At 38.9% G+C, this 27,191-nt stretch overlaps 1 protein-coding gene across 2 annotated transcripts in view; it reads right to left on the bottom strand.

Annotated features, from left to right (window-relative positions):
* Positions 1-25,799, bottom strand: part of TAF1B (TATA-box binding protein associated factor, RNA polymerase I subunit B) — a 46,104-nt gene extending 20,305 nt beyond the window's left edge. For both annotated transcript variants that reach the window (XM_066314813.1, XM_066314812.1), the window contains exons 1-8: positions 25,736-25,799; positions 24,886-24,984; positions 24,317-24,404; positions 22,488-22,585; positions 22,096-22,191; positions 21,368-21,500; positions 17,615-17,771; positions 11,375-11,474 (exon numbers count right to left, since the gene is read on the bottom strand). In XM_066314813.1, the coding sequence (XP_066170910.1) occupies positions 11,375-11,474; positions 17,615-17,771; positions 21,368-21,500; positions 22,096-22,191; positions 22,488-22,585; positions 24,317-24,404; positions 24,886-24,984; positions 25,736-25,753 (789 nt within the window). In that variant the 5' untranslated portion in view covers positions 25,754-25,799. The remainder of the gene's footprint in view (positions 1-11,374; positions 11,475-17,614; positions 17,772-21,367; positions 21,501-22,095; positions 22,192-22,487; positions 22,586-24,316; positions 24,405-24,885; positions 24,985-25,735) is intronic.
* Positions 25,800-27,191: the final 1,392 nt, after the last annotated feature.

The raw sequence follows: 27,191 nt of genomic DNA on the forward strand, positions 1-27,191 counted from the left end.
AGCCCAACCCAGCGGAGCAGCCACTGTGTCACCAGAGGGAATGACCAGCATCAGAACAGGACAAAGAACCAAATATTCTGCAACTGAGCTGGTTTCACATGGCTTGTACTAATGCAGGTTTGAACTGCATATTAAATGAGGAAAGGGAAAAGATTCAGAGCAGCTCACTACTTCCTGCATGTTGAACTAAGACGCTATCTTGCTTTAGAAACAATGAGATGCAATTGTAATGACTACACCCTAGTGCACTTACAGAGTCTCAGCTAAAGGCACGTTCTCTTCAGTAACTTCTAAATTTCATATACTCAACTGTAAACTTTTATCGCTATTCAAGGCAATGAAAAGAAGGTAGAATATTATCTTAATCTGCTTACAAATCAAGACGTGTACTTGCTTTTAGGGCCAAAAGAGGACTGCACAGAACTCAACACTGTTTAGAAATATTAAGGGTGAAGTGCAAAACTCCTTAAGCTGCAGTCCCTTTCACCCCAGGATGGCAGCCCCATGACCTAGAATTTATTTATTCTTACATGGCTTTTCATGTTTCTCTTGCTACATTTCTAGGCTAGGCTTCTTGTAAGTGTTCCTGCTTCCTTCTGGCATTGGGATCATCACTACTATTCAACAGTAAGGAATTTTACATTGTGAGTTATTAAACAAGCAATTCCTTTATAGTTCCTTCATCAAAACAAACCAAAAGGTCACTAGAAAAATACAAGCATGAAAAGTCTTTTTTCAAATAGCAAAGTTTTGCCTAAGAGAAATGGGCAATATTTATTGCTTTGAATTCTTTGGTGTAGGCTAGACATACTCCTTTTATGCAATGATTTTGTATACTTTTACCATTTATTCATTCCTTAACATTTTTCAAGCTGAATAAGAAACACCCTGAGATCTCCAAATTTGAAACTTTATAACACCGTATTTAGTTCACCTAACTTAAAGGCTTGAACGATGACTTTAAGAGTTGTTCTAAGATAACTAGTTAATGAAAAATGAAGTTTTACGATCTTTTAAAAAGTCTCTTCAAAACACAAGACCCACAAACTGAAAGCCTGACTGAAACCCCAGAACAAGAACAAAAAAAAAAAAGTGACTGTACCACATCAATCAAAATAATCTATTTAGCCTTGCACCCAGAAGCGAGCAAGCAAAATGCACAGGGAGGAATTTATGAACCAAGCAAGCCACAACACTACCAAACATCTGTCCAAATTCACACCATTTGTGGCTGACTCAGCAGTGAGATCTCTCTATTCTTTTGTTCCAGATCTCTATTCCTCCATGGCATTTATGCAGTCAGCATCTGGCCCTTTTAACATCCAGAGCAACCTTTAAGGCAAGGAGTTTCACCAGTTACCCACAAAATGTACGAAGCCACATCTCCTGCTGTTTGAGTCTGAACCTGCAAACCAGCAACTTCTGCTGACATCTCCCAGACCTTGAATTGGAAGAGACATTGAACAATTGCCTCCTGAACATGCTCTACAAACTATCACATCTTCCTCTTAGTCATCTCTTTTTTAGGATGAAAGATAAGTAGATATTGTTTCTTGTAGGAAAATTGTCCCTACATTTGATAATCCTTGTTGTGACTCTCTGTACTTCTCAGTTCTTCTGCAGCAAAAGGAAGAGTAAGAAAAGCAAAACACCCAATCAAAACTCCATATAGTATTTAAGATACAGTACATTACAGATTTATAAATGAACAATTTTTTTAATCTCCATTCTTTGTTAGATGTCAAGAGTTATTAGAAAGTAACTCTAATGTAGCTGGGCTAACACAACTGCATGTTTGAATACTGCATCATAAAAGGATTACAAAAACCTGTATAATTAAGATCACACAGGTATTTAAACTAAGGCTGGTACATGAACACAAGAGCATTGATAACACCAGCTTTCAGAGAATACTACAAATCAATTTTTCTTTACTTAATACTATTTTTCCACCTAGAATAAAGATATTCATGTCAGCTGTTGGACAAGAAGGAAGTTTGAGAAATTTCAAGCAGTATTTCTCCATCTGCATTCTCATAACTATGAAGCTCCAAGATTATATATGTCAGTAGATGCAAAAAGGGGAATGTTTGACTTATTCCAGACTGCTCACACAAGATTCAGAATTTTATTAAGGTGGAAAAAAAAGAGGAAAAGTGAAAAAAAACAAAGACTGAATAGAATGATGAAAACTAAGAAACTTGCAGGTAAACTTCTGTTTACACTGAATTTTTTTAAAAAAATTATCATTCTTCTTTAAAAATTCCTTCTGCAAGTGTAAGTAATCTTTCCATGTATCAGTGATATGCATTTTACTTTTTCCTACATGGTTTATTCATCGAGAAAGGTCAGCAGACCATTTTATTGAAAATCCACCTCCAGACTAGAAAATTATTTAATATGTTATTAGCACAGCATTGTTGTCATCCACCAAATTAGCAACACTAGAACAGTCACCAAACAGCATAAATCATTTCCACAATAACAATTTCAGCACAATGACCTCACGCAATATTCACAATACAAAAGTATACAGAGAATTTCACTCCTCCTTAGACAGTGGGACAAGAAACATAAAGCTTAGAACAGTGATTCACTTCACCTGTCCCTCCTAGAAGAGTACTGTAATTAGGAGACTAACTCCACACCCACAACTAAAGAAACACCAGCACTTAAGAAATACTGTCAAGTTTATAAACTTCTATTCACATACTAAAACTCTGTAACGAGGCAAATTCTAATCCTTCTGCTTTTAAGTTGATGACATTACAGTACCATAGATAGCATCTTTGATATAAAACATTCACAAAGAATGCACTATCATTTGCTGTATGAAAGCACTCACCCACACTGCATCCAATTTAGGGTACAAATCATGGAATTACACCAGAAAACCCAAGAGAGACATCGGCCTGAAGAGCAAGACAAGTACCTATATCTTCAGCAATGCTAAAAACAGTCATTGTGAGATTTCCAAGGATCTTCAGTGGTAAATATTACAGTTCCATATGAATTTATGCCATGAGCTATGAGCAGAACACTCTACTGACACTTCTAAGCAAGACCATCCCCAGAGACACTCTGCTTTTCCCTGAGCACTTCATGGTCCAAGGACAGAACTTGTTCTTCCCTGCGGTGCAATGACAGTCTCCAGTGATCTTTTATTATGTGAGAAGATATTAATTCTTTCAGTATTGAAAAGAATGATTAAAAAGTCCTTAGGCTTTATTATCAGTGTAAGGTGGGAAGAATTACCAGCATGAGTGAAAACAGCTTACAACCTTTGAAAGCTTGCACAGATCTCCAGAAGAGCTCAGTGTAGGCAAGAGAGAAGTATCAATACTCCAGTAACAGTTCCTCTGCTAATCTCTATCTATACTTCCTTGCTATCTACATTTAAGTGATCTAATGAAAATACTCTCAGTAAGTGAGAGAGTAGCTACTCTTCAAAGCTTCCCAGGGAAGATCCTATCTAAATTTGTACACTTCAAACACAGTAAAATATCTGTGATATGCTTCTGACTGCAGGAAATAAAACAAAAGCAGCTCAAAGTATCTAAACCAAAAAGCAAACAAGTCTTTCCAGTGTGGAAAAAATCAAGCAATGCACTTAGATACAGGAGTGATAGTTTCCTTGTGTTATTAGATACATTAATTTGAGAATTAGTTTTCAATAAACCTATAATACTGATGCTACTTCTGATCAGAAGACATTTTATTCAGCCAATCCTAGCAGCATATTTTACACTCACCCCCTCACACTTCGTAACAAACTGGTTGAGATTATTAGAAATTACTGGGGATTGAATGCTAAATTATTTCTAGAATTGAGCCATTGTGCTTGAAAGGTAAGGACTAACCAGTTCCTACTTTTGGCTGTATACGGCAGGTAACTGTAAAAGCACAGAGCAATTGTCTTTCCTTAATCCATGAGAAACCCTCAATTTTTATGTTTTCCTCCAGGCTACCTGACAGTTCTTCTGCCCCCAACATTCACAGGGAAATCAAAATCAGGAGGCGTCTTAAATTACTTCAACTTTTCAGCTAAATTTACAAAACAAAATGGCTTTTACTATGCTTGAACAAAGCCGAATTGATTCACATACATTTTTGTGGCATATCCCCATGTAATTCAAAGCAGTTTTACTGAGCTACTGAGTGGTTGGGATGGTCACAAGGCACAGGACTCCAGATTTATATGGTACAACTATTAACAACCATATTCTGATTGTAATATTGCCTGTAATGAAAAGAATGAGAAAAAGGACATAAATGTGAGGTTCCATATCTTTAACCCATCTATCTGCAAGAGTAAAACTCTGGAACACTTAATCATATTGTAACGTAAGATTAACATTACATGTAATTTATAATGTGGATGACAAGTCCACACTGGGTAGTACTGCACAAGGACACAAGTCTCAAGTTTAAAACTTGCTCTCAAGTAGACCTCTCCAAATACACTCCCAGACAGACCCATCATATTTTCTTCTTTTTATTGTGGGATAATTGGATAAAGGGAAAACCACCAAAAAAAAAATCCCCCTTTTGAAGCATGGAGGGGCATTTGACTGCAATGCTCATAGACAATCTCCTAGATAAAAAATTCGAAGAAAAGAAACTACAGATATTCTGCAATGAAACACAAGGTAAACGTGGCTAAGCCATAAGCAGCAGGGAAACTTAAAAACCTGAACAACTCAAAAATCTCGAATTTCAGTGCCACAGGTAAATAGGTAAGTCATAAAATAGGAAGAAAAGCAAGACTGTGCTATAACTGGAAAAAGAATAGGAATTCATTGCATTAAAATCACATGTAAGGAAGAGAAAAATTATGTCTGCAAAAAAGTAAACCACTATCTGATAAAATGGAGTATTTTACAAAGGAGAAGCCCAGGTAATTTACACACAAGAAGCTTCAAGGAAATAACTGAGGTGTTCTCTGAAACACAAATGTTGTTTTTTAAATAATCTCAAGAAATTCTAAACATCAAAGGATGTTCCACTTTAATATGCAGTATTTAAAAAAATGTAAAAGGGGAGATTCAGGAACTGTAGAATGATTAGCTTGGCATGGATCCTGAACAAATTAATACTATGACAATGGGAAAAACAGAAGCTAAAAATATCCTGTCAGTCAAGCAACCTTTGTAAGGTCAGGAGAGGAGAGGAGAGACTGGACTGAATCTCCAGCTCCCACAAGAGGCTGATCTGAAAAACCTTTTTCATGGGAAAGTTAAAGGGGAACCAAATCAAAACTACCATTAAGTCTCACTGGAAGAAAGTAACTCATAATTTAATCAAAATTCAAGAGCTGCTCTGCAAGAAAGCGAAGCATGAAGAACAAAAGTGCTAAAACAGAAGCATGCTTGATTTGACAGCAGAGGAGCAGCCTGGCAAACTTATGTCAGAAATCAGACCTCTCATATCCTCAGCAGTAGTGAGATTGAAGCTGACGCAGGAAGATGAGTGACAGAAGGATCAGTGCTAGAGAAATATGGATACCAAAGTGCTGCCAAGAATAAAACTGAGCAACATTTTAAAAAATGGAAGGACAAAAAGAAAATACAAACTATAAAATACTGCAAAAGAACAAGAGTTGGAAAGTTTTAAGGCAGAATAGAGAAGAATGATCATCTCTCAAATTTTCAAGGAAACCTTTCATTCCTAAATAAAAGAGGAAAAAAATTCACTAATCCAAGCTAGGGAGGGTGTGTGTGTGAATACATAAGTGCAAGGTATGCACTACTCCAACACAAATACAATAAAGTCAAAGCATCATACAGAACAAAACACTCCATGCTCAAGTGGCATATTCTCTAAAGAGCTGAAGATTTCCAGGCTACTTTATAAACACATTATAGCATCTACTTCACCTTTAGGGAAAAGAAAGTCTTGGATGAATTATAGACCAGCAAACATTCGTTTTCAAACTCTTCAATTTTCCATCAAAGCCAACATCAGTTCATAATGGAGCATTAATTAAAAGTCCTTATTTAACTGAACACAACTGAGCTGCCCAGAGCTACTCCCCTAATCCAACACAGAGAGAAAGAAACATGATTTTAATATAGAATGATAAGCCATTAAACCTGAAAGAAACAAGGGATTAGCAAGAAGGTAAGAACAAGAAGCTTTTCAATTAGGTAGGATAAAAGGGAAAAAATCATGACATGTGATTTTGAGTTTCATGATTCCTCTCTCACTGTCCACAACAGTGATTTATGACTAGCAGAGGGTATTTTTGCTCCTTTACCAGGATGCATTCAAGAAATTCCACAGGCAAAGATAAGGAAGAGTGCTAACACCATTCTCAGCTGGAAGTTTGGAAAGCATTTCTGTATTATGGAAAATTCTGAGGAGTTAACTATAAGTCATTTAAATGAGTAGAAGTCATTTAAGAATCAAGACATCCAGGGATGGAAACAGGTGAACTAGCAGAATTCAAACTAAAGAGTGCTTCTGTTAATCTAAGTTGGAAATTGGATGTATAAAAAGAAAAAAAGAAACAAAAAGCTATACTAAGACAATCAAAAAAGTAGTATAGATGGCAATTTTATCATGTTGGCAAGGTCAAATCTTTTTAAGTACATTCCTTGTTATAGGCAGTAATACTCTGAATTATAAAAAACAAAAAAAAAAAAACAAAAACCATGAAAAAAGAGAGGATGGAATTGAATTACAAACCAAAAAAGTATATTTACAACACAGATTCTTAGGCAGCAAGGTGTATCAACACCACCATCAACACTAAAACATTCAGTAGTCTTGTAAAATATGTAGATTTAGAATTGTGCAGATACTTCCACCTAAGAGTAAAGGAATGGGAAGGGGGACTGGAGAAAGGCTTATAGAGAAGCCGATCCATGACTACTCGCCAAGGCAGAAGAAGAGGGAGGAAGGATAATTCAGTAAATACCCATTCCTTTTGTCTTCAGGACAAGTTGGTAGACAGGTCTGAAAAGAATTCAACTAACCCACCAAGCTCAACCTTCTCCAGGCCCTCCCCATCCCTGGGGAAAAAAGAAGATTCTTAAGTCATTTCTTCCTAAAGTTTTCTTTTAAATTTGGGGAAGAGATTGAGAGAAGGGAACTTCTCTGAGGTCACACATTGCGCTCCTTGCCAAATCCAGATATTTGTGCATCGAGAGACAACCATCTCCAAAGCTTTTTAGCACAACAGGATCTAAAAGATGCTTATGAGACTACACCTATCCTGTTGCACACAGCACATACTCCAAAATGACGTGGTTGTTATCTTCAGTACTTTAGTAAATCACGTTGCCCAACATCCATGGGAGCGACCTGCTTACCTATATATACAAATACATTTAAATTTGTGTGTGTGTGAAGAATGTGAGAATCAAAACCAAGTATTACTTTTGGGCATTAAAAAAAATCCACCTACAATGCATTGAAGGTAAAATATGCAGAAAAACTGTGTTTTACAAAAAGTTATGAAATCTAAAAGTAAATTTGAGGCAGCAAAGCACAACCAACTTTTAGGCACAAGCAAAGTAATACTTGAAAGATAATTGGGTATACAGTCCCAAGTCTAGAATGCATTGCAAGATGGACCTGTGGCAAAGACAAGTTGTTGATAGTTCAAGACAAAAGGGATGCTTTAATCAATTTTGTATAAGGATAAAGATAAATCCGTAAAAGGAAAATAAAGAATGTGTACCTTAAAGATGTATCCCTACTTCATGCAGAAATAAAAGAGGGAATTTGTGTGTAGCTGGAAAACAGATAATATCAATAAAATAATATAAGCTGAAAACAAATTATCCAGTGAACTTTATATATACTACTCATAATTTACAAATACATTTTAATACTAATGGGTTTTAAAAGAAACAAATATCCTAAAATCCTAGATATCCTATGTGCATTAAAAAGGAAACAAAGGTGACTTCGACCTAAAGGAGAAAAGATGACTGAACTTATCAAAGATGTACTGGCTACTGGCACAAGCCTTAGGATGAGCAGAGATTTACTGCAGTTAATTTACAAATACAAGGAAAAAACCTTTGACCTCCTGTAGAGAACAAAACCAAAAACTTACATATCTTATTCTTTTTTCATACATACAAAAATATTTTAATCAAATGGAATTCTTGTTTTAGAAGAAGGAAGTTTTGCTTTTCCTCCCTTGTACTGGGAAGTTAGAAGTTCTGAACAAAACAGGAGCATCTAGATGCTGCTGCTGTTTGCCCTGTTAACCCTGTCATTGTACACTTAGCCAAAACCTCTTTTCCAACGGCTAATTTCTAATACACACATGATTTAATAGAGGAAGGGATAAATAAGATGACTAATTAAGTAAAAGCTTAGAAAACTGACTTGGAGCAATGGAAAGATAAATACATAAATATGGAAGATAAACAACTCATTTTTCTTAAAGATCTTCTATAACACAGTTTTATCCTTCATAAAACACTTTTGAGTAGCACTTATCTCCAGCTAGGCCCTGACACTTGACTAACATTTACACATCATGATTAAAGTTGATAGAAGAAAGCTGGAGGCTCCTTTTTTCTTTTTTATGAGACAGTCATGCCCAGAGCTCCCAGACCTCTGGACAGAAGCATTCAGATGCAACCTTTGTGGCAGGTATTTGAAATAAAGTTCAGTTTCAGCAGAATGAAGAATCATGCCCTTCTCGTTAGCTGTTCCACTACCAAAGTATGAAAGGCCTGTCTGCCACCTATACTGAATACAAGGCACACCTGAGGTTGGAGGGGACCTCTGGAGATTATCCATGGAGTCCAACACCTCTGCTGAAGCAGCATCAACTACAGCAAGCTGCTCAGGACTCTCCCATCAGGTTTTCTGTACCTCTGAAGACAGGGACTCCACGGTGACCCAGGACTGCCTGTTCCAGCACTCAATCACCCTTACACAGTGAAAAAGGTTTTATATTTAAGTGGAATTTCCTGGTTTTCATTTTGTGCCCTGTGTTTCAGCTGTCACCTGTCCTTCCTTTCTTCACCAAGAAGAAAGCCTGACACCATCCTCACTCTTTCCTGACAGACATTTACAAACATTACTGAAATCCTCCCCCCAGCCTTCCCTTCTCAGTGATAAAACCTCCAGCTCTTCCAGCCTCTCCAGGGATAGCAGACACTGCAATCACCTCTAATTGCTAAATAGTATGCAACACAGTGAAAAACTGTCAGTGATACAGACTCCATCCCTAAATTACACAGCACAGAAACTTATCACAGCTGAGAAGCCTGAAACCAGTCCCATTCTTTGCATATGGAAAATTACTACTAAACGACAAGTCATAAAAAAACCCTTGTGCATGTATACATACACATGCCACTACACAGAAAGTAGACATGACTCACCTCGTAATAATGTTGCATTGACTTTTCTAACACCTGTAACAACTTCAACCTTGTACAAATTCAGCATATTTTGGGTATGTGAGAAATTGTTAGTAAAAAAAGGCCTTAAACCACTGAGAATATTTATATAAAAGATGAACCTCATCAAGTTAGGCTTCATCTGCACTTAACTGATAAAGTGATATTTAGTATGATTTCAAATCCTTCAAGTTACAGTAACATAATTACTTCTTGATTCAAATTTGGGCTGCATAGGACACAATAAAATGCATTAAAAATCTGTGCAAAATAAAAAAGGAATCATGCGGAACAGTTCTGTAAGTTGTCAATATTTTGGAACATGTTTGCAGCTTATATTCACCAGACTTGAAGCTCAACAAATAATGGCATTAGAGCAACTTACACGTCTGGTTATAGAGCCATAATATCATAAAGGGTTTTAAGTTTTTATTGTTTTTAAATATTTACAAAATATTCTATACAGAGCACAAAGCAGAAAAGAATGTAAGCTATATTTTCAGAATTGAGTATTATACAATCTCATTTCCTGCTCCAAGACAATAACCTCATCTCTCGAATTTCTCAAAACCCAGATGCCAAAACCAGACAAAGTAAGACATTGGTAATCTCAGCTCTGCAGCGAGAAACATGAGATGCTGGAAAGACTAGTAAGGATTTTGCAAGCCTCATGATGTAGTAAAAAACATTAAAACTAAGTAAAACTGAGGATGCCTTACGAAAGTAACACTGAAGGTAAAGCAAGGAGCAGATATTTCTAAAAAGAAGAAGCCACAATAATACTGGAGTGGCTGGAGAACAAATGGTACAGTAAGCTTACAGAACTGTACCTATATATCTCAGTGAAAACACAGTAAAGAGATTACTTGATTAGTGTGCGTATCTACTTATGCTTTGGAAGTGAAAGGAGCAGCCCTATCCCAAAAGGAAACAGTAGGATCCTCCAAAGGAAACTGTCACCTCCTCTCTGTAAACCAGTTCTCCCACTTTGAGGTATGGTACAAGATTTACAGTTGCAATTCATAAAACAAAAACTCATCCAGAAGACAGAGGCAAAGGACGAAGACTTAAAACCAAGCTTATACTCATGCAACAAGCTAACATCTTTTCTGTTAAGGAAATAGCTAAGACAAAGAAATCAAGAGGTTTTATATTAAATTTATCTCCTGATTTTTAGAAGTTGAGGTCATAATTCTCATTTATCCAGACAGGAAAGCAGTAATTTAAAACCAAAAATAATATAAATGCTAAAACTTCTGAAGGCACAACTCATGACCTGCTGAATATAAGCTACATATTGGAGAATGGTAAAGTTACTGCAACATCATCAGTGAGGGCTTGGCAGAATTAGTGCTTTCTTGCTCTTAAAAGCAAAGATTTTATCTGCACATTTCAAAAATCTGTAATAAATTTTTATCTGCAACAGAAATGTCATCAGGCAATTGTTACCACAATACATAAGAATCTTAAATAAGAGAAATCTAAATTTCACTCAAGACTGTCCATTACTATTCAGTTCCTAGAAGAGCTGTATCCCTTTATGTAGATTTTAGGTTTGATATATTTTAATCCGTACAGCAAGGAACAGAAAAAGAGATAGCATCTAAAACATCTTTTATTAAAAGAATATGGAATTACAACCAAATTCAAGAGCTATTTCAAATAAGCACCAGAAGGGATAATATATTGCCCTTAGACTTGAAGCTAATTCCTATTTCTGCGTGTTTTGAGAGCAGTTCTGAATACCCTTTTCTCCACAAGTACTTATTGATTTCATTCTAACTTAGGTAATCAGTTTAATAAGACTGCTTAAAGATTAAAGCACTCCAACTCACAGAGTGCACTAGTTTCTGCCAGGCTTCAATACTGTGAAACATGACTCCTATTACATAACAATAGATTTAATCAACTTATTAGTACAGTGGCCAAAATAATAAAATACCACAAAATAACTTGGCTTTTCTTGGGTTTTTTAAAAATTTTTCCTTTAAGAAAAAAATTACCTCTACACAAAAGATCTTAAGATCAAGTCCACACAACTTCATCTTCTCTGGAAAATGCTGAAAAACATTCAAATATGGAATATGCCCTTCAACAACATACCTGCATTAAAAAAAAAATCAAGACCAAATCAAAATAATATACAAGATTACAAATTCATATGTTTATTATAAAAGTAATATAAAAATCAACTTCTGATTCAAAACAACATCAGCATTATGCTATCTAAACAATTCAACCTATAGTTATACATCCAAAATCCTCCACAGAACAAAAAACAGTTCAATCATTCAACAGGCTTTTAAGTTCAAGCTCAGATGTGACTGACAAATGATAACATTATGGCAGTAAGCATACAATCAACAAGTTTACATGGAGTTTGTTCTGCACACTCTTCAACTACTGTATTTCTTGAACTACTTTAAACCTCCTTTGAATGGTATAGATTTTTTCCCCCAAAATTCTAAAGCTGTAAGCAAGTTTTACTTTTAAAACACAGACTTTCTGCTTGAAGAGTTTGAATCAGGTAACATGATAGGGAAGAAAATCACAGAACAATCAGTGGATACATAACTAAAGCCACATGAATTACATTTCTATGATGATACTTTTCAAAAAAAGTATTACTGAGGTATGAATAGAAATTGTTTTGTATACTAATAAATAAAAATAGTTTAATTTTGATTTGCACACAAATAATACATCTTTGTTGTTAAAAACTGGTTTTGATAAGTGTTGACAGTATTGGTATTTTTCATGAATACACACAGACACAGACACATACATAAATAAATAGAAGATGAGACTTAACAACAGATACCAATAAAAAGCCACCACTACACCAAACTGCTGCATCTTAACAGGCACCCACAACAGGCCACACAAGCACTGAACAAGCACAGATCCTCACAAGGCAATGCACTCATTCTACACTAAGGTACACTGGTAGTCTCCCACAGGTCTAAGCTAGAAATGCCTTCCCGTCTCCTCTTCTCCAAACCAATTTTGTTAAAAGAGTACATTAAACCTGAATAAGTTGACATTACAAACAGAGAAGACTGTTCATTAACTAATATCAGGACTGAAAACAATTTTCTCCCCTGCTGATGAGTGTTACCTGCACAGGACTCTCTGATCTTGCTACACAGATTAAGTAACTTCTTGGTCTACAAACATTTTATGTCCCCTCTGAGCCTACAGCAATCCACAAGTCCACCTGCTATCTCCCAGTTCTGTGCCCCCATCACTATTTGTTCCATGTTATGTAGTATGTATCTACTGAAGTTGACGTGAAGTTGAAGTTAAAATTCTGTTTAAAGGCTAGTTACTGCAAAATTTACAGTTACACTTTTGTTTAAGTAGTCTTATCTGAATTTTCAGTTTACTTGAAAAAATGAGTTAAACCTAGGATTAAAATAAAAAGTTCATTTCATGATCAAAACTGTCTCAGTTGGAATAATTTATAATGATTCCCAAAAACAACAGCAATATGAAAAATCATATTGCCCAACAGCCTTTATTCCAAAGCTCTGCTTATTAGTCTCTTAAGTGAAGAAATAACAGGTGGTGCACAGTCCTTTCTAATCAAATTGTGTAATGATCATTTTGCTAGTGAAATTTCAGTAGCTTTCCTCAACCAGCAGAAACAGCATTTCCCCACCCTGAGGGGAGATGTGCACTGGGCTCCTGTGAGGTTGTTCTCCAAACCCAGCCCCCATTGCTGGTCCTCACCACCCTGCTGAGCAGCTGGCCCATCAGCTCCTCAGCTCATTTTAGTCATCCACTAAACTGAGGAACATCAGTTTGAGGCATGGTTTCACAAAGCTGATTAAGCCACACTAAAAGCTCAACACAACTAGGAGGACCTCCCTCCTTGTGATCCAGCCGTGAGCTGCTGTTGCTCATCTCTTCCCCAAATGTAAGTCACAACAGAAGCAGCAAACCACCTGTTGCCACAGTGCCAGCAAAGTTTCTTTCACCATGTAACACACTGGCAGAAGAAGAGAAAAAAAGGAAAGCAGGACCTTCCCCTTTCAGCAAGAGTGATGCATTACTGGCTCAGCTGATGATAAGCTTTGGCTGACACAAGTTAAGGCACAATCACACCACGAACTGTCAGATATGAAGGCCTGGAACCAAGACACCCAGAGCAGCAAACGCCTGAGCCAGCACAGCAGCAGCTGGAAGAGGACAGAATCAGGGCATTGCTTTGGGTGTGGTGTAGTGGTGATGCAGCCAAACCACCCTCACAGCTTGCTGCCTCTGAAATGGGAAATCCCACCCTCCTTCAGTCCCCTGCCCCACACTCCTCCCTGCTGACAAAAGCACCTGTGTGACTTCTCAGAGGATGAGACTGGGAACTAGGTCTCTTCAGGGTTCCACTCCAACAGACTCAAATCACTGCAGGAAAATTACTATCAGCACAAGGCAGAAAGAGATGGCAGCAAAGCACATTAACATGCACTAAAATGTGCAGTGAAACTTCTAAAATATTTATCTTCTATAGATCTACTTTCAACTAATAAACCAGATGAATGCTAGTACTCACAGCAAGAGAAAGAACAGAAATGCTTACTCAAGATCACAGTAACAAAAACTTGCAGCAGCTTAAACTGATGCTGGAACCACATCCTTACACTGCAAGAGACAAGCAGTGTCCACCAAAACATCACTTAAAAAAAAAGTTTTCACTAATTTGGCTGTACCAAGTCAAAGCACTAAAACTGTTTTAAAAATTATCTCTTTTCTAGCTTAAAATTATTGTCTCCAGAAAAAAAAGAATGCTTCTTTCTTTCAGGTTAGAAGTTATTTTTACACTCTAAAAATACAGCACAAATACCCTGTTACGAATAGAATGTGCGGATGATTCAAGTTTTAACACTTAATTCTGAAGTCCGGATTTGGAATAGCACTCCAGAACAGTGTCTTTTGTCTGCTGTTCCTCCAAACCTTTCATCTTACAGACAGATGGTCAAAACACCTGCAGAAATATGTTCTATCAGGGAGGTGCTTGAAAACTTGACTGGCGGATACAGTACACAGTCCATGTTCTTTTAATTATAGCAGCAATATACATTAATAAGGCCCAAGTATGAAAAAAATCCTAGGTCCTCAGCATGCTACAAGGAAGTGATGCATCCACTAAAGCCACAGTAATGCCACAAACTGATTATAAGTTTAGTCTTGCCAGCACAACTAGGTATAACCTCATTTGAAAGGCATTATTTCTCAGAATCTCAAAAGTTTAGCATCTTGAAACTTTTTTCAAAACTATTTTATTATTTAGATTAATAATATACATCATATGGAATAGTATAAGACTATTCACAATGGAAAAGGATTTAATGTGTAGTATAGACTTGGGCAGAACATTGTTGAAAGTGTTATTTTTAAACCAAAATGTTCCTGTCAGAGGAGGTAATTGTAGTGTTTTTCTATTAAGTGTGTCAAGTAGCAAGGAGGAGTGTATTTTTGGTGTTGTAAATCCTTTAAAAGCTGGCAGATTGCCTGACCATAGTGCCTAAGCATGTATCACAAGGGAGGAGTGGTAGTCAGCTGACTTCAGGGTACAGAGAAAACCAAACTGAGGAAAAAACAAGGCAGAACTTTAAACAGAACTCTAATTCAGCTGGTTTAAATAAAATAATTTGCCTACAAAGACTTAAAAGGTAATGCTGAATACCTAATGCTTTCTCTGCATAGTTTTCATCTCCAGTCTGTCGTTATTTTGTATCTTAATGCATGCAAAAATGTGAACATTGTCTGATTTTTTAAACTTAAATATTCAGAAGTCAGAAAACAAGTATTTTATGGTAGTTCATGCAATTTAAAATTCTTTCTACTTCTTCATCAAACTTGTTGAAAGGCAAAGACCTTAAGGGTAGGGAGGGAAGCATGATAACGTAATTACGGTCTTATATAACTATCGTATCATGGTAAAACTTTGCAATACAAATAACATTCTTTTAAACTTCACTTTCTGTACTTAATCCAGTTCATATGTTCAGTGCATTTAAAGTTACTGAATCATTATGATTTATACAGTCTTACACACATAAATTGCATCTAATTAAATTACATCTTCTCATTCAAATAATCTTATTTCAATGTCCAATTATTACTTTCAGATTATGCCTTTCTGTGCTGTATTTGCTGCTTGATTTTTAAAATCTTTTTCCAACCTTTTTACTGCTTTCATGTTTTCTCTAAATCCTTTCAAGTGTGCTCATCCCTTAAGAATATTAGTCCAAAGGATAATCTCCAAGTTCTGAATAATTTTCCAGGATCTTTTCTGCTGTCTCCAATTTTTAAAGTGCCAAACACAATAATTTACCATTCATATGCAAACAAAGCAATCTATCTTCCCTCTTGACAGCTGACTTCAACAGTTGTTGTTTGGTTGGGTTTTCTTCCAACCACACCACTGTACTAAGACAGAAATATGTGAAGATGTCTTTGCGTGGTATGAGTCAACAATGCTTCCAGAGACCGTTTCCAAGATACAATAACCAAAGAATATGTATTTAATTATTATTTTTTCTCTCCAAACATGATGGGGTAACTAATAATTCTCTAGTGTGAACCAGGTGCTCTGTCCCAGAAATTGTAATTTACTACCTGGATTTTTCTCACATTCAAACATTATCACACAGGTTTTACATTACTTGTTTGCTGATCATTCATAAAAATACAGAACGTCTTACAGTAGTTCTGACTCGTACAGAATTTCCTAAGGAAGAACGTAGCCAGTAAAATTCTTGTTATTGAGCACGACTTTTGAATTCTACTATTTCTTAATCTACTCAATAAATACTTTTGTATCATAGGGTACTAGTTTGAATTCTGAATATTATGGCAGTTTATTGAAAATTTTACAAGCATCTTTTATACAACAGAATGTCCAGTTATGCAAATATGCAATGGTTTGTGCTATTCTGATCAATGAAGGCAACAGCTAGCCCTAAAATAAAATCAAAGGGTTAAATTGTTTTGCACAGCAATTGATTATCTAGCAGTAACTAGATAAAAGCATAGACATAAAAACTTCCCCATTTTGAAAGTATTTGCAAAAAAAGTGTCCTTGAATCCCCATCCCTCTTGGAAAGCTTGTACAAAGCTAGAAAAGTGCAGGTGGAACTTGGCCCACCAGGGGAGAGAGGCCACGATGGAACATCAGGCTCTGGGGGAAAACCCCCTTGCATTCATCACATTTTCAGCAGCTACACCAGTTAGAATCACCACAGGTGAGGGACAATGTACCCACTGCCTTGCCTTTTAACTCACAGATTATATATTTGAAAAATAAAAACGAAAGCACTGAATTTTTAATCATTTTTCCCTTATTTTGTCTGAGTTTTCAATCTGATTTGCCAATGTATTTACTTGAGTATTCCTATTCCTTAAATTTTGACCAAGTAATGTTTTTCACCATCTGTTTAGAAATAACCAGTATTTCAACAGTTGTTAAAAAAAGAGTATCAGAACACAAAAGGTCTTCCAAGGAAAATACAGGAACTTCTGAACTTATTTGGGCCCGATTAAAAATACTTATTGCCAACAAAAAGAGTTGATGAGTTATTTTTCACTCCTGAAGTAAATAAAGAAAGTGTTCATTGTCTTTTTGTAGGGGAGAGAAGGGAACTGCGTTGTCAGCAGTAGCCTGACAGTCTCCATTTAGCATCAAACCCTATTATTAGAACAATTTATTTCTACCATATTAAAAGGTATTATTCTGAACTCTAATAATTACAGATACAAAGATATGAAGACAAAATTATCTTTCTATATTAATTTCAATTAATAACTCCACTGCATGAAGTTACTTTGCTGCATTTCAGATCTGTATACTGTATACTGTTGGTACTGTTTGCATGATGACACTGATGTAAGTCCTGGAGAATGTTTACTCATTTAATTCTGACATGCTGACAACAGCAAATATCACAGAAGTGTGGCCACACACACCTCCAGCAAGTCTTAAGAATTTTTGAAGAAGGATAAAAAGCTTCTCTAACTTCCAAACTTTCTTCCTTACAGGTCTTTGAAATCATTGTAATCAACAGAGAATGTCCTCCAACAGCAGCTGCACAAACGGTTATGACAAGGAAAGACAAGACAACTAAATATAATAACATCTCACTATTACTGAGCAAATTCATAAGAGGGCAATAGTAGAGATCTACTTTTAAAAAAATTATTAATATTTATAAAAGCAACAATTCTTCACTAGAAACTATTCATACCTTAAGAGCTCAGACAATGTAATTGGTTCTCTCATCCAGAGTAATGCCATGTAACAAAATGAAAGGGTCATTGGCATCGTCATCCTCAGTTTCTCCTTTTGGCTCTTCATTAAATACAAGCTGCCATCTACTGATCCAGAGTACACAGAAGTGCTTTCTTGGGTTTATGTTAAAAACAGAAAAGAAAAAAAAAGCATTTTATATGCTAGAAACATGAACCATGGCATACAAAAAACAAGATAAAGGAACATAAAAGACTTGTTCAGCAACTAGTAACATTTTGAAATAATTACTTTGAGTTTTTTGCTTGTTTGTGTACTTTTCTATGAAACAGTTTAACCCTAATTTATTCATCTACCACAATATGAGATGAGAACCTCTTCATAAAGTGCTATTCCACTTGACTAGGACATTAACTCCTATATAACATATAACTAATTGTACTTATGAGCTGGAAATACTGTTTTCCATTTGAGAGATAAAGAAATTGTGAGGAAACAAGGGAAAATTTGATGTACTTAAATCAACGACCCTGAGTTTGGGATTATAACACAGTTTTAAACTTCAACACAGGCAGGACTTTAATGTAGAAGTCATTTACATTGCAGAAATTTTACTTGATGTTACAAGTCTGCCCTGAGTCCACCTGTCCTATAATCTTTAACTGTGGAAACACAGGTATTCTTTTTAAAAAAATATAAATTCAATGTCAAAGAAACAACAAGAATGTAGGAAATGGTGAAGAGGGTGGGGAAAAAACCCAAATAAATTAACATCCGAACCTCTACTTCCTTACTGAATCACTAGAAACTAAGAGAAAGAGAGAAAAGAAAAAAAATTAGTTTAAGTAGAGTGATTTATGAGTTTGGAACCTTTTCAGCAGTGAAACCTGCGAGTTCAGGGAAAGAAGACCAAAAAAAGAAATAAAAAAAAAAGGCCTCTCTTCCCTACATCACAACCCAGCCAGGATGAAGGAAAATGCGTTTAAAGCACACCAGTACAAAATGTCAGCATTCACTCTGGAGAGATTTTCCTCACTTCACTTCCCCACAAACTGTTCACTTGTTCAGACAGGAATGGCGAGAGCTGGATGCACAGCTCCCCAGTTGAGAGCGGCAGGGCCAGGGCACAGAGCCCGCTGGAAACAACCCGGACCTTCCGAGAGCCTGGCAGCTCCTCTGACAGCCGCACCCGCGAGGTGGCGGGGTCAGCGGGGCAGGTGCTGCGGCCAGCGCCGGCAGGACGGGGACACCGCACACAGCGCGCTCCAGGGCCGGGCTGCGATGCCACCTACCGGCCCCGGGGCCCGCACCGCGGCCACGGCACGGGCACGGGCACGGCACTGCCCCGGCACGGGCACGGCACTGCCCCGGCACGGGCACGGGCACGGCACTGCCCCGGCACGGGCACGGCACTGCGCCGGCACGGCACTGCCCCGGCACGGGCACGGCACTGCCCCGGCACGGCACGGGCACGGGTACGGGCACGGCACTGCCCCGGCACGGCACGGCACTGCCCCGGCGCTGCCCCGGCACGGGCACGGGCACGGCACTGCCCCGGCACGGGCACGGCACTGCCCCGGCACGGCACGGCACTGCCCCGGCACGGGCACGGGCACGGCACTGCCCCGGCACGGGCACGGCACTGCCCCGGCACGGGCACGGGCACGGCACTGCCCCGGCACGGGCACGGGCACGGCACTGCCCCGGCACGGGCACGGGCACGGCACTGCCCCGGCACGGGCACGGCACTGCCCCGCCCCTCAGAGGCAGCCCGAAGCCCTGGTGCAGAGCAGAACATCCCAGCACGCACAGGCGCGTCAAGGAACAAAGGCAGGGACACAGAACATCGGTTTAATCCCCGGAGTCAACTGCTTCACCTTTAACATGGATACCTGCGCTTAAAGGCAGCTTCATGACTGAAGCTTCATTGTTAATTTCACATTCAACTAAATTTAAAATAATCCTCATTATATTTGTGGCCTTAATGATGGCACACAATTTCCTTTTATTTCTTCCAGCTTATGCAAGGCATGACAACACACAGTTACACGCAGCCAATAATTTACAAGTTTTATAGGCTTCTCTAGCAATATCTCAGTGCTGTACTCAGTGGAATTTGCTATTAACCCTACACAAAAATAACAAAAAACCTCCAATTGCCACCTAGACAAGCCTCTTAGGGAAGGAAGGGTGTTGAGGTTTCTAATCTGTAGCAATAACAGCTGAGCAGAAACGACACTAAAGAAAATAATCATGAATCTTCACAGGAGTTTACAATAGACTAGAATACACTTATGTTAAATTTCAATGGACAAAACTATACGTATGGTTGTCTGATTTCACTGAAATTTTCTTCAAGTATCACTGAACTCTAGATTAATTTCAAGTGATTTTAGTGAAATTGATGACTACTGGAAGCTGAATTCAACCTCTGAAACAACTAACCAAGACAATAAAATCTAGCCTACTTAGGACTATCTTGCTGGTCCAAAACTTTAAGCAACAAGGCCTATGAAAGGCACAAGTACCAAGGAAGAAAGGAATTTCTCTAGACATCAAAAAGGGAAAGAAAATTCAAGGGAACACTTTCACTAGAAATTCTTGACTCAATTCTTTCCTTTTCATATTATATTTGTATACCATCCAAGATTCTACATGCACAAACATACAGTGACTTTACCTCAAAATGCTGTCATTTTACTATGTAAGGATGAAAGGTTCTAGCATAATATTAAAGAAAATTTGCATCACCATTTTTATACCTTCCCCCCCCTCCCTAATTCTGTCTGGAGTTTTAAACATGCATTTATTTTTCTAATTGCTGCTGATCAAATTTCTCACTCTATTACCACTTCTGGAGTTTACAAAATAAAGAGAAAAGCCTGAAAAAATAAGATTGCATTCTTCTGAAGGTAGAGAGGCAATATCACAGAAGAACAGAAACATGACATAAGGAGGATAGTACATAACAGGTAAATAAGAAATACAGAGAGAGATAAAGAAGGAAAAAGAAAGCAACAAAACCATCATAAGTTTAAAACATGAGCAAAAGCTTTCAAATATGCCTTGCAATGCATTTCCAGTATCAGGCATTGCAGCATTGTCTCGTATTACACTTGCTAGGCAGAACCCAACACTCCAATTTTCTACATCATTTTAACTAAAAACTTCAGCATTCTGTAAATATTTTCCAGCTGCTATTGTGAGTGGAAAAAAGAAACTGACAGAATGCTAAAATATGATTTTTCATAGAAGGGGTCATTGGGAAAGCAGTAAAAATACTGTGGAGACAAAAGATACAGAAATACCAAAATAATGTAATGAAAAAAATTAAAAAGCTACATATATCCATGGGATAGAAAAAATACACCCCCTTGAAAAACAAACTGGCGTTTTTTAACATCAAAGTCATGACAGACAGCTCCCAAGCTGCTGTGTTTGTGAACATCTAGCTTGGCAGATATAACAGCAATCTTTTTCCCTCTAAACGGGAGGCAAACTTGCTATAAAACAGAACTTCCTCCTGCATTTCCCGGTCCTGTTCAACTTTTATCTCCTTGGGTGGGGGTTGAGGGAGGAAGTCTTCTGTTTCTGGTAGAATATGAAGTAGTACAGTGTCAAACAAGACTGAAAACTTTACATCTTCCAACCAGTTCCTCCAATTCACTGTACACAAATACACTTTAAATCTATTTATATTTAAAAAATACAGAAAAACTGGTTTTCAGATAGTTTAGCTCATTGCTCCTACCTGAGACCTTGCTCACTGATGAGGCAAAGCTGCAGTCAGTCTGCAGATCCCCCTCACTTTCAGAGAGAGACAGCAAGTGCAGAAGGCTGGGTCTCTCTGGATCACTGTCCACATCAGTACTGCTCTCACATACCTGGGGTTTGTAAGTAAATGTTTCTATTAGCTGCTCTTAGTTACTGTTTCAATCTTAGCAAACCACATAAAGCATGACAGATGCAAAATTAACAGTAAAAATTAAAACCCAAACTGTTCACATTTTCACTCCATGAATCACCAGTACTTGGGGGAAAAAATGAAGCATTTTTAAAGAATTTCTCAAAATTAAAAAACTTCTAATGACTCCATTTTAATCTACTACAATGAACAGAAAGTTGGCAATACACAGAATCAAAGCTTGATCAAATGAGTAACTTCAAGAGAGCAGGCAAGAAAGGATGGTAGCTGATGATACATTTTGCATTGTGATTTGTATTTACTGATTATCTATGTCAAGACAAAGCAATACTTTAAAATAAGAAGTTTCAAACAGTCACAGAAATATTAATCTCTTGAAATAGGTAAAAAACTCCAAAACCCAACAAAATGGACATGTGCAAGCTTGTTTATGTGATCTCCTTCATACTGAAGTGACATTATTACCAGTAAGATATGTAGTTTAAACAAAGATTTCTATTGTTGAAGATACCAAAAGATACCAAACATCTCGTGGGATTTGAGCTTTCACTTACTGATAATGCTTTGACAGCTTCCCCAGCTGGTCTCTTGCAATATGCCTGTTTGCTCTTCTGAAGGTAACACCTCCAAAAATTGCACAGAATTTCATCCTGATAAGCACAAATGGATGGTAATTAGTACAATGTTTACAAGACCATTAATTGCTGAGAGAACAGAGTATAATTTCTAACTCAGGAATCTGAATAATATTCTATCTCTAATTTTTTGACTGTGGTTTATAAAATATGTTTTAAAATTACCAGAGAAACAAATTTTGATTTCATAAGCTCAATGATTTTAAACATGGACTTGTGTAATTCACTTTAAAAATTACAATCTTTTAAAATCCCACCTTCTGTAACACACACACACACAGAGTGTACAACTCACACTGACATCTACATACCTTCATTTGTGGACATACTCCTAATGCTTCTAAAGCTTCCACTTGTTTCTTGAGTACAAGCTGAAAGCCTTCACAAATATACCATTCACTGCCTCCATCTAAGAGGAAAAAAAAAGGGGCTATGTTTGTTTGTACTATTTTGGGTTTTTTTAACCTTAGGTACACTTATCCCCATCTCTCTATTTAATAATTTTAGATCCTAGTGCATAAACCAGCTACACTGAACACTCCATTAACTTCCATTTATTCACAGCCTTAAACGAGAAGAAAAGTTACTGAACAAGAACTTCACACATTTCCCAAGAATAATATAATTCATTATAATGTCTAGTGTGGCATTTGTAATTGAGTGGAGCATTGTTAAATTACCAGTTTAAAAATAACTGAGAACCTGCCATTAAACATGAAATATGAACATTTCTTTCCCACCCTGACACAGAAACATTACAGTAGTGAGTCAGGCAAAAAACAACCAACACCACCATGTTCTTTACCATTCTCTCACACAAAATCATGTATGTTTAAATGAAAGAATATCCCAACTTCTAACAAATCCTAGCACAACATGAATTTCACAAGAGGTGGGCGTGCTCCAATCTACTCACTATTTCAAGTTGCATTACAATTGCTTTTCCTCTTACCTCTCTAAATTTATTACAAACCTTTTCTACAGGCTTTTGGGTTTAGAAATTTTCTCTGCATTTCTCAATTCCCTTTTCATTCCTTCTATACCTGTTCTTCACAACTTTTGTTCTGAAAGACACCTTGCATCTCACCATCTTAGAGCTGACCTGCCCAAAGCTTCTGCCCTGCTTTAATGATGCTGCTCTTAACTGCTAACCAGGGAACTAACAGACACAGCTTACACCTGTACATCCAGGGAACAGTGTAACATGGCTGCATTCACAGAAGGGACCCTGTGAAGATAGCAACTTCTTTCTTAAGACGCCTGGCAGTTGGCTAATGATGTTCTCAATAGAATAAATGAAAAGCACGAGTGGTACACAGCCCAGGCTTTAGAAGCAATGGATAAAGAAGCAAACAGGATAAGGAAAAGTGGAGGGATCCTTTCCACACAGCTGCTCTTTTCAAAGGAATGTAGCAGGAGAGAAAGGTAACCCCTTGCTTTATTTGGCATTTTAAAGCAGTTTTGTTTTCCGACAGTGGCGACAACAGTGATGTATCCAGCCAACACAGAATACACACACAGCTCCAGCAGCAGGTTGACCACTACATCCTTATGGCACCAATCCTCATGTAATGACCACTATACTTCAGAATATTAATGAAATTAAAAGTTAAGAAGTGACTCTGGATGAAAGATGCAGCACTGGTTCAGCTACTGGAACTGCATGAAACCTCCTGTGCGCAGTTTGTGCTTAGGTTGCAGGGCCAAGTGCCTGTAACACAGGCCAGACTGACACCAAGAGCTGGACCACCATCACATCTCACCTGCCAAGACAAACAGCTTCTCTGGTTTTGTGATAGCCATCACAGGGAAGGAACAAAGGATCATCACATCTCAGTGCATGCCACCAGCAGCTTCAGTGAGCATTTGCTTCCACAAATCAAAGCAGCAGTAAGAAGCACATAGCTCTATTCAACAACAAAAAACACCCACCACTGGGCTCACAGAGGTCATCTGTGGCTCAGGAAGTGACCAAATGTGATCTCTGAAGGTTGTGACAGCATCAGGGAAGTGCCTTTTGTTCCCACTCTTACAGTCTTTCCTGCCTATCCACTTTGTTCTCCACCAAAGACATAATGGCCTAGGTGAACAGTGGCTGAACAACCACTCTTTCGCAAAATACAGACAGAAACATACATACCATTTTTTTCCTGTTTTCTTGAACCTTTGGAGATTGTTTGGACTCTTGAGTTAGTAATAAAATCAGTGTTTACAACTTCTCTAGTTCTCTGCAAAACAGGAATACATCTTAGCAAGAAAAAGAGCCACATCTAACTTGCACAAACTGCCCCATCATAAAACATAATGGAGGAATTTACTCAAACTTCCTAAACTAGCAGGAGACAAGAAAGTTGAACTTTTCATTGGGAAATTTCAAAAATAGACAATTACTGTCATGGACATACAGGTCACATGCATCAGGGTTTGCGCAGATTTGGACTGCATGAAATGCAGCAACAGCTAGGAAATGCTTCTAAAGGCATCTCGAGAGCACACTGACACCACAGCTACACCAACACAGCAGGCCAAGATGGCTCATCCTAAATGTTGGGATTTCAAGGAACATTACTTTTAAATGGTGTCAACTAAAGCATGAAAAAGGAAGAATAAAAATACTGTTCTCAACACCAAGAAGAAAAATCTGTCATTTTCTTATGTAAAGAAACAATCAGAATAAACTCTTTCCAAGGCAGTAACTTATCTTTTTACCTCAGTTACGTTGTGGCAAGATCTACAGTAAAATCTGCCTCCATCAGTGAGACCCCAGTTCACTTCTGAACACTGGGCACAGCGCTCATTAAAATCTCTCTGAAAGGAACAAAACACAGCAGACACAATGGCTCAGGTAAAAAAAAAAAAAAAAAAACCAAAAAAAACCCAAAAAAAACCAAACTGGCATTATTACTAAGCTACTGCACAGCTTCTGAGATTATTTACAGGGGAGAGTATTCACGCCCTTTGTGTAAGCCCTGGTTGGTAACAAGTGATCACCGCACTTGCCATCAGCCACAGCTAACTCCGAACACGGAACTGCAGCAGTCAAGCGCCAGCTCCCGTGTGTGTGAGCGTCACAACAAGGGGAATGGTGATCCACGCCTCGCACGCACGTGGCGGGGCTTTAAAAAAGGCCACCCATCAGAAATGAAAAAGGAGACAAAAAATGGAGGGGGAGGCGAAAGGGAAAATAGACTTCTAGGACGGCAGAGAAACATGCGGTGGGAGAAAGCCCGCACGAGCCGGTGCTTCCCGGAGAAACCGGAGAGAAAAGAGAAGAAGGAAGCCGACAGATTAAAATAAAGTGGTTTCCAGAACCGCCCACGTGCGCGCTGGGGAGGGGCAGCTCCGCCGGGCCCGGCTGCGGGACGGCCGGCGGCACATCCCCGGCCCAGACCGAGCAGCGGCCAACGCCGGCAGGGCCTCGCCCGCCGCCCCCGGGCCTCGGTGTGGGCAGGGCAGCACCGGGCCGGGACAGGCAGCGCCCGCCGGCGCCTCCCGCTCTCCCCCCGCCGCCCGCCCGGCGAGGAAGCGCCCCCGGCCCAGCGAACGCCGCCGGCCCCACCGTGTCCTCGTCGTCCATGGCGGCCGCACCGCGGCAACCGCGCCGCGCCCCCGCGGCCCGCCGGGAAACCGCGGCCCCGGCGATTGCGTTCCGGGCCGCCGCGGGCCTCGGGGGCACGGCGGGGTGCGCAGGGGACACGGGCGCTTCAGGGGCTCAGTGAGTGCTTCACTGAGGGGACAGACATCCAGGTGTTATTAGACATCAGGCAGGAGGAAGAAATTCTTTCCTGTGAGGGTGGTGAGACACTGCAGCAGGTTGTTCAGGGAAGCTGTAGGTGCCGCTGCTTTGGAAGTGTTCAAGGCCGGGTTGGATGGGGCCCGGGGTAACCTGGTCTGGTGGGAGGTGTCTCTGCCCATGGCAGAGGGACTGGGGGCTCGGTGATCCGTGGGTTCCTTCCCACCCCTTCATATTCTATTACTGGTTCTTCTTAGTAATTCTTAAAATAATTCTTTTTCTTATAATTACTCTTAATTATTCTATGACTTCTGTGCTTCAGCCGTGGAGGCGACTTGGCAGCTTCAAGGGCGTGTGTGGTGTCCCAAGGACTGGAGGGAACATTTCATCACAGAATCACTTGGGTTGGAAAAAATCTCCTGAGAGTCCTCCACCATGTCACCCTGACCGTGGCGCCCAGTGCCATGTCCAGTCTTTCCCTAAAGACCTTGTCCAGTCTTTCCCTAAAGACCTTCAGGGATGGTGAATCTGTCACAACGCTGGGCAGCCAGTTCCAAAGCCTAAGCATCGCCTCTGTGAATAAATTCTTTCTGATGTCCAAGCTAATTCTCACCTGGCACTATGGACCATGACTTAATGTGCAGTTAAAGACTAAGACTCTGTGTTCCCTCTGAGCCTCAGCCCATTGCCATCCTCTCCACGGAGCTCCTGCATCATCCTCACCCTCACACGGCTCAGTGGCCCCAGCTGGTGACCACCAAGGCTGTGCCAAAGCTGCGGCAAGGGGGCTGCTGCTGCCTGTGAAGAAGGAGGCCACAAGGACTCATTTAACTATGTAAAAATGTTTGGAGATCCTTGAATGAGGGAAACTACAATCTGAAATCCACTTTCAATTAAAAAAACACCACCCAGACCTCCAGATCTTGATGTAGGTCTCTAATTTCTTGCATGCTAATAATAATGTCTAAACACCAAGATTTGTTATTGCAGTGAATTTGCCCACAAAATTGGGGAACAGGTTTAGGCCCTTAAAAAAAAAAAAAAAAAAAAAAAAAGTCCACTAAGTGAAAGCATGGGAAAAAATTAAAATTAAAATATACATAGAAAGAGGTGAGGCTGCCTTGACAGCTGTGGTTACATTGATGTTGGAGGATATGGAGAGAGCTAGAGGGGAACTGTTTATGTTTAAGAAAAATGTTATTACTCATACCAACTGTGATCTTTTTTCAGTGTGGGCTGAACATTTGTAACACCCATTAAAGAGAATTACGCATGTAATTCC

The sequence above is a fragment of the Sylvia atricapilla genome, chromosome 3 (genome assembly GCF_009819655.1).
Source record: "Sylvia atricapilla isolate bSylAtr1 chromosome 3, bSylAtr1.pri, whole genome shotgun sequence".
Lineage (NCBI taxonomy): Eukaryota > Metazoa > Chordata > Aves > Passeriformes > Sylviidae > Sylvia > Sylvia atricapilla.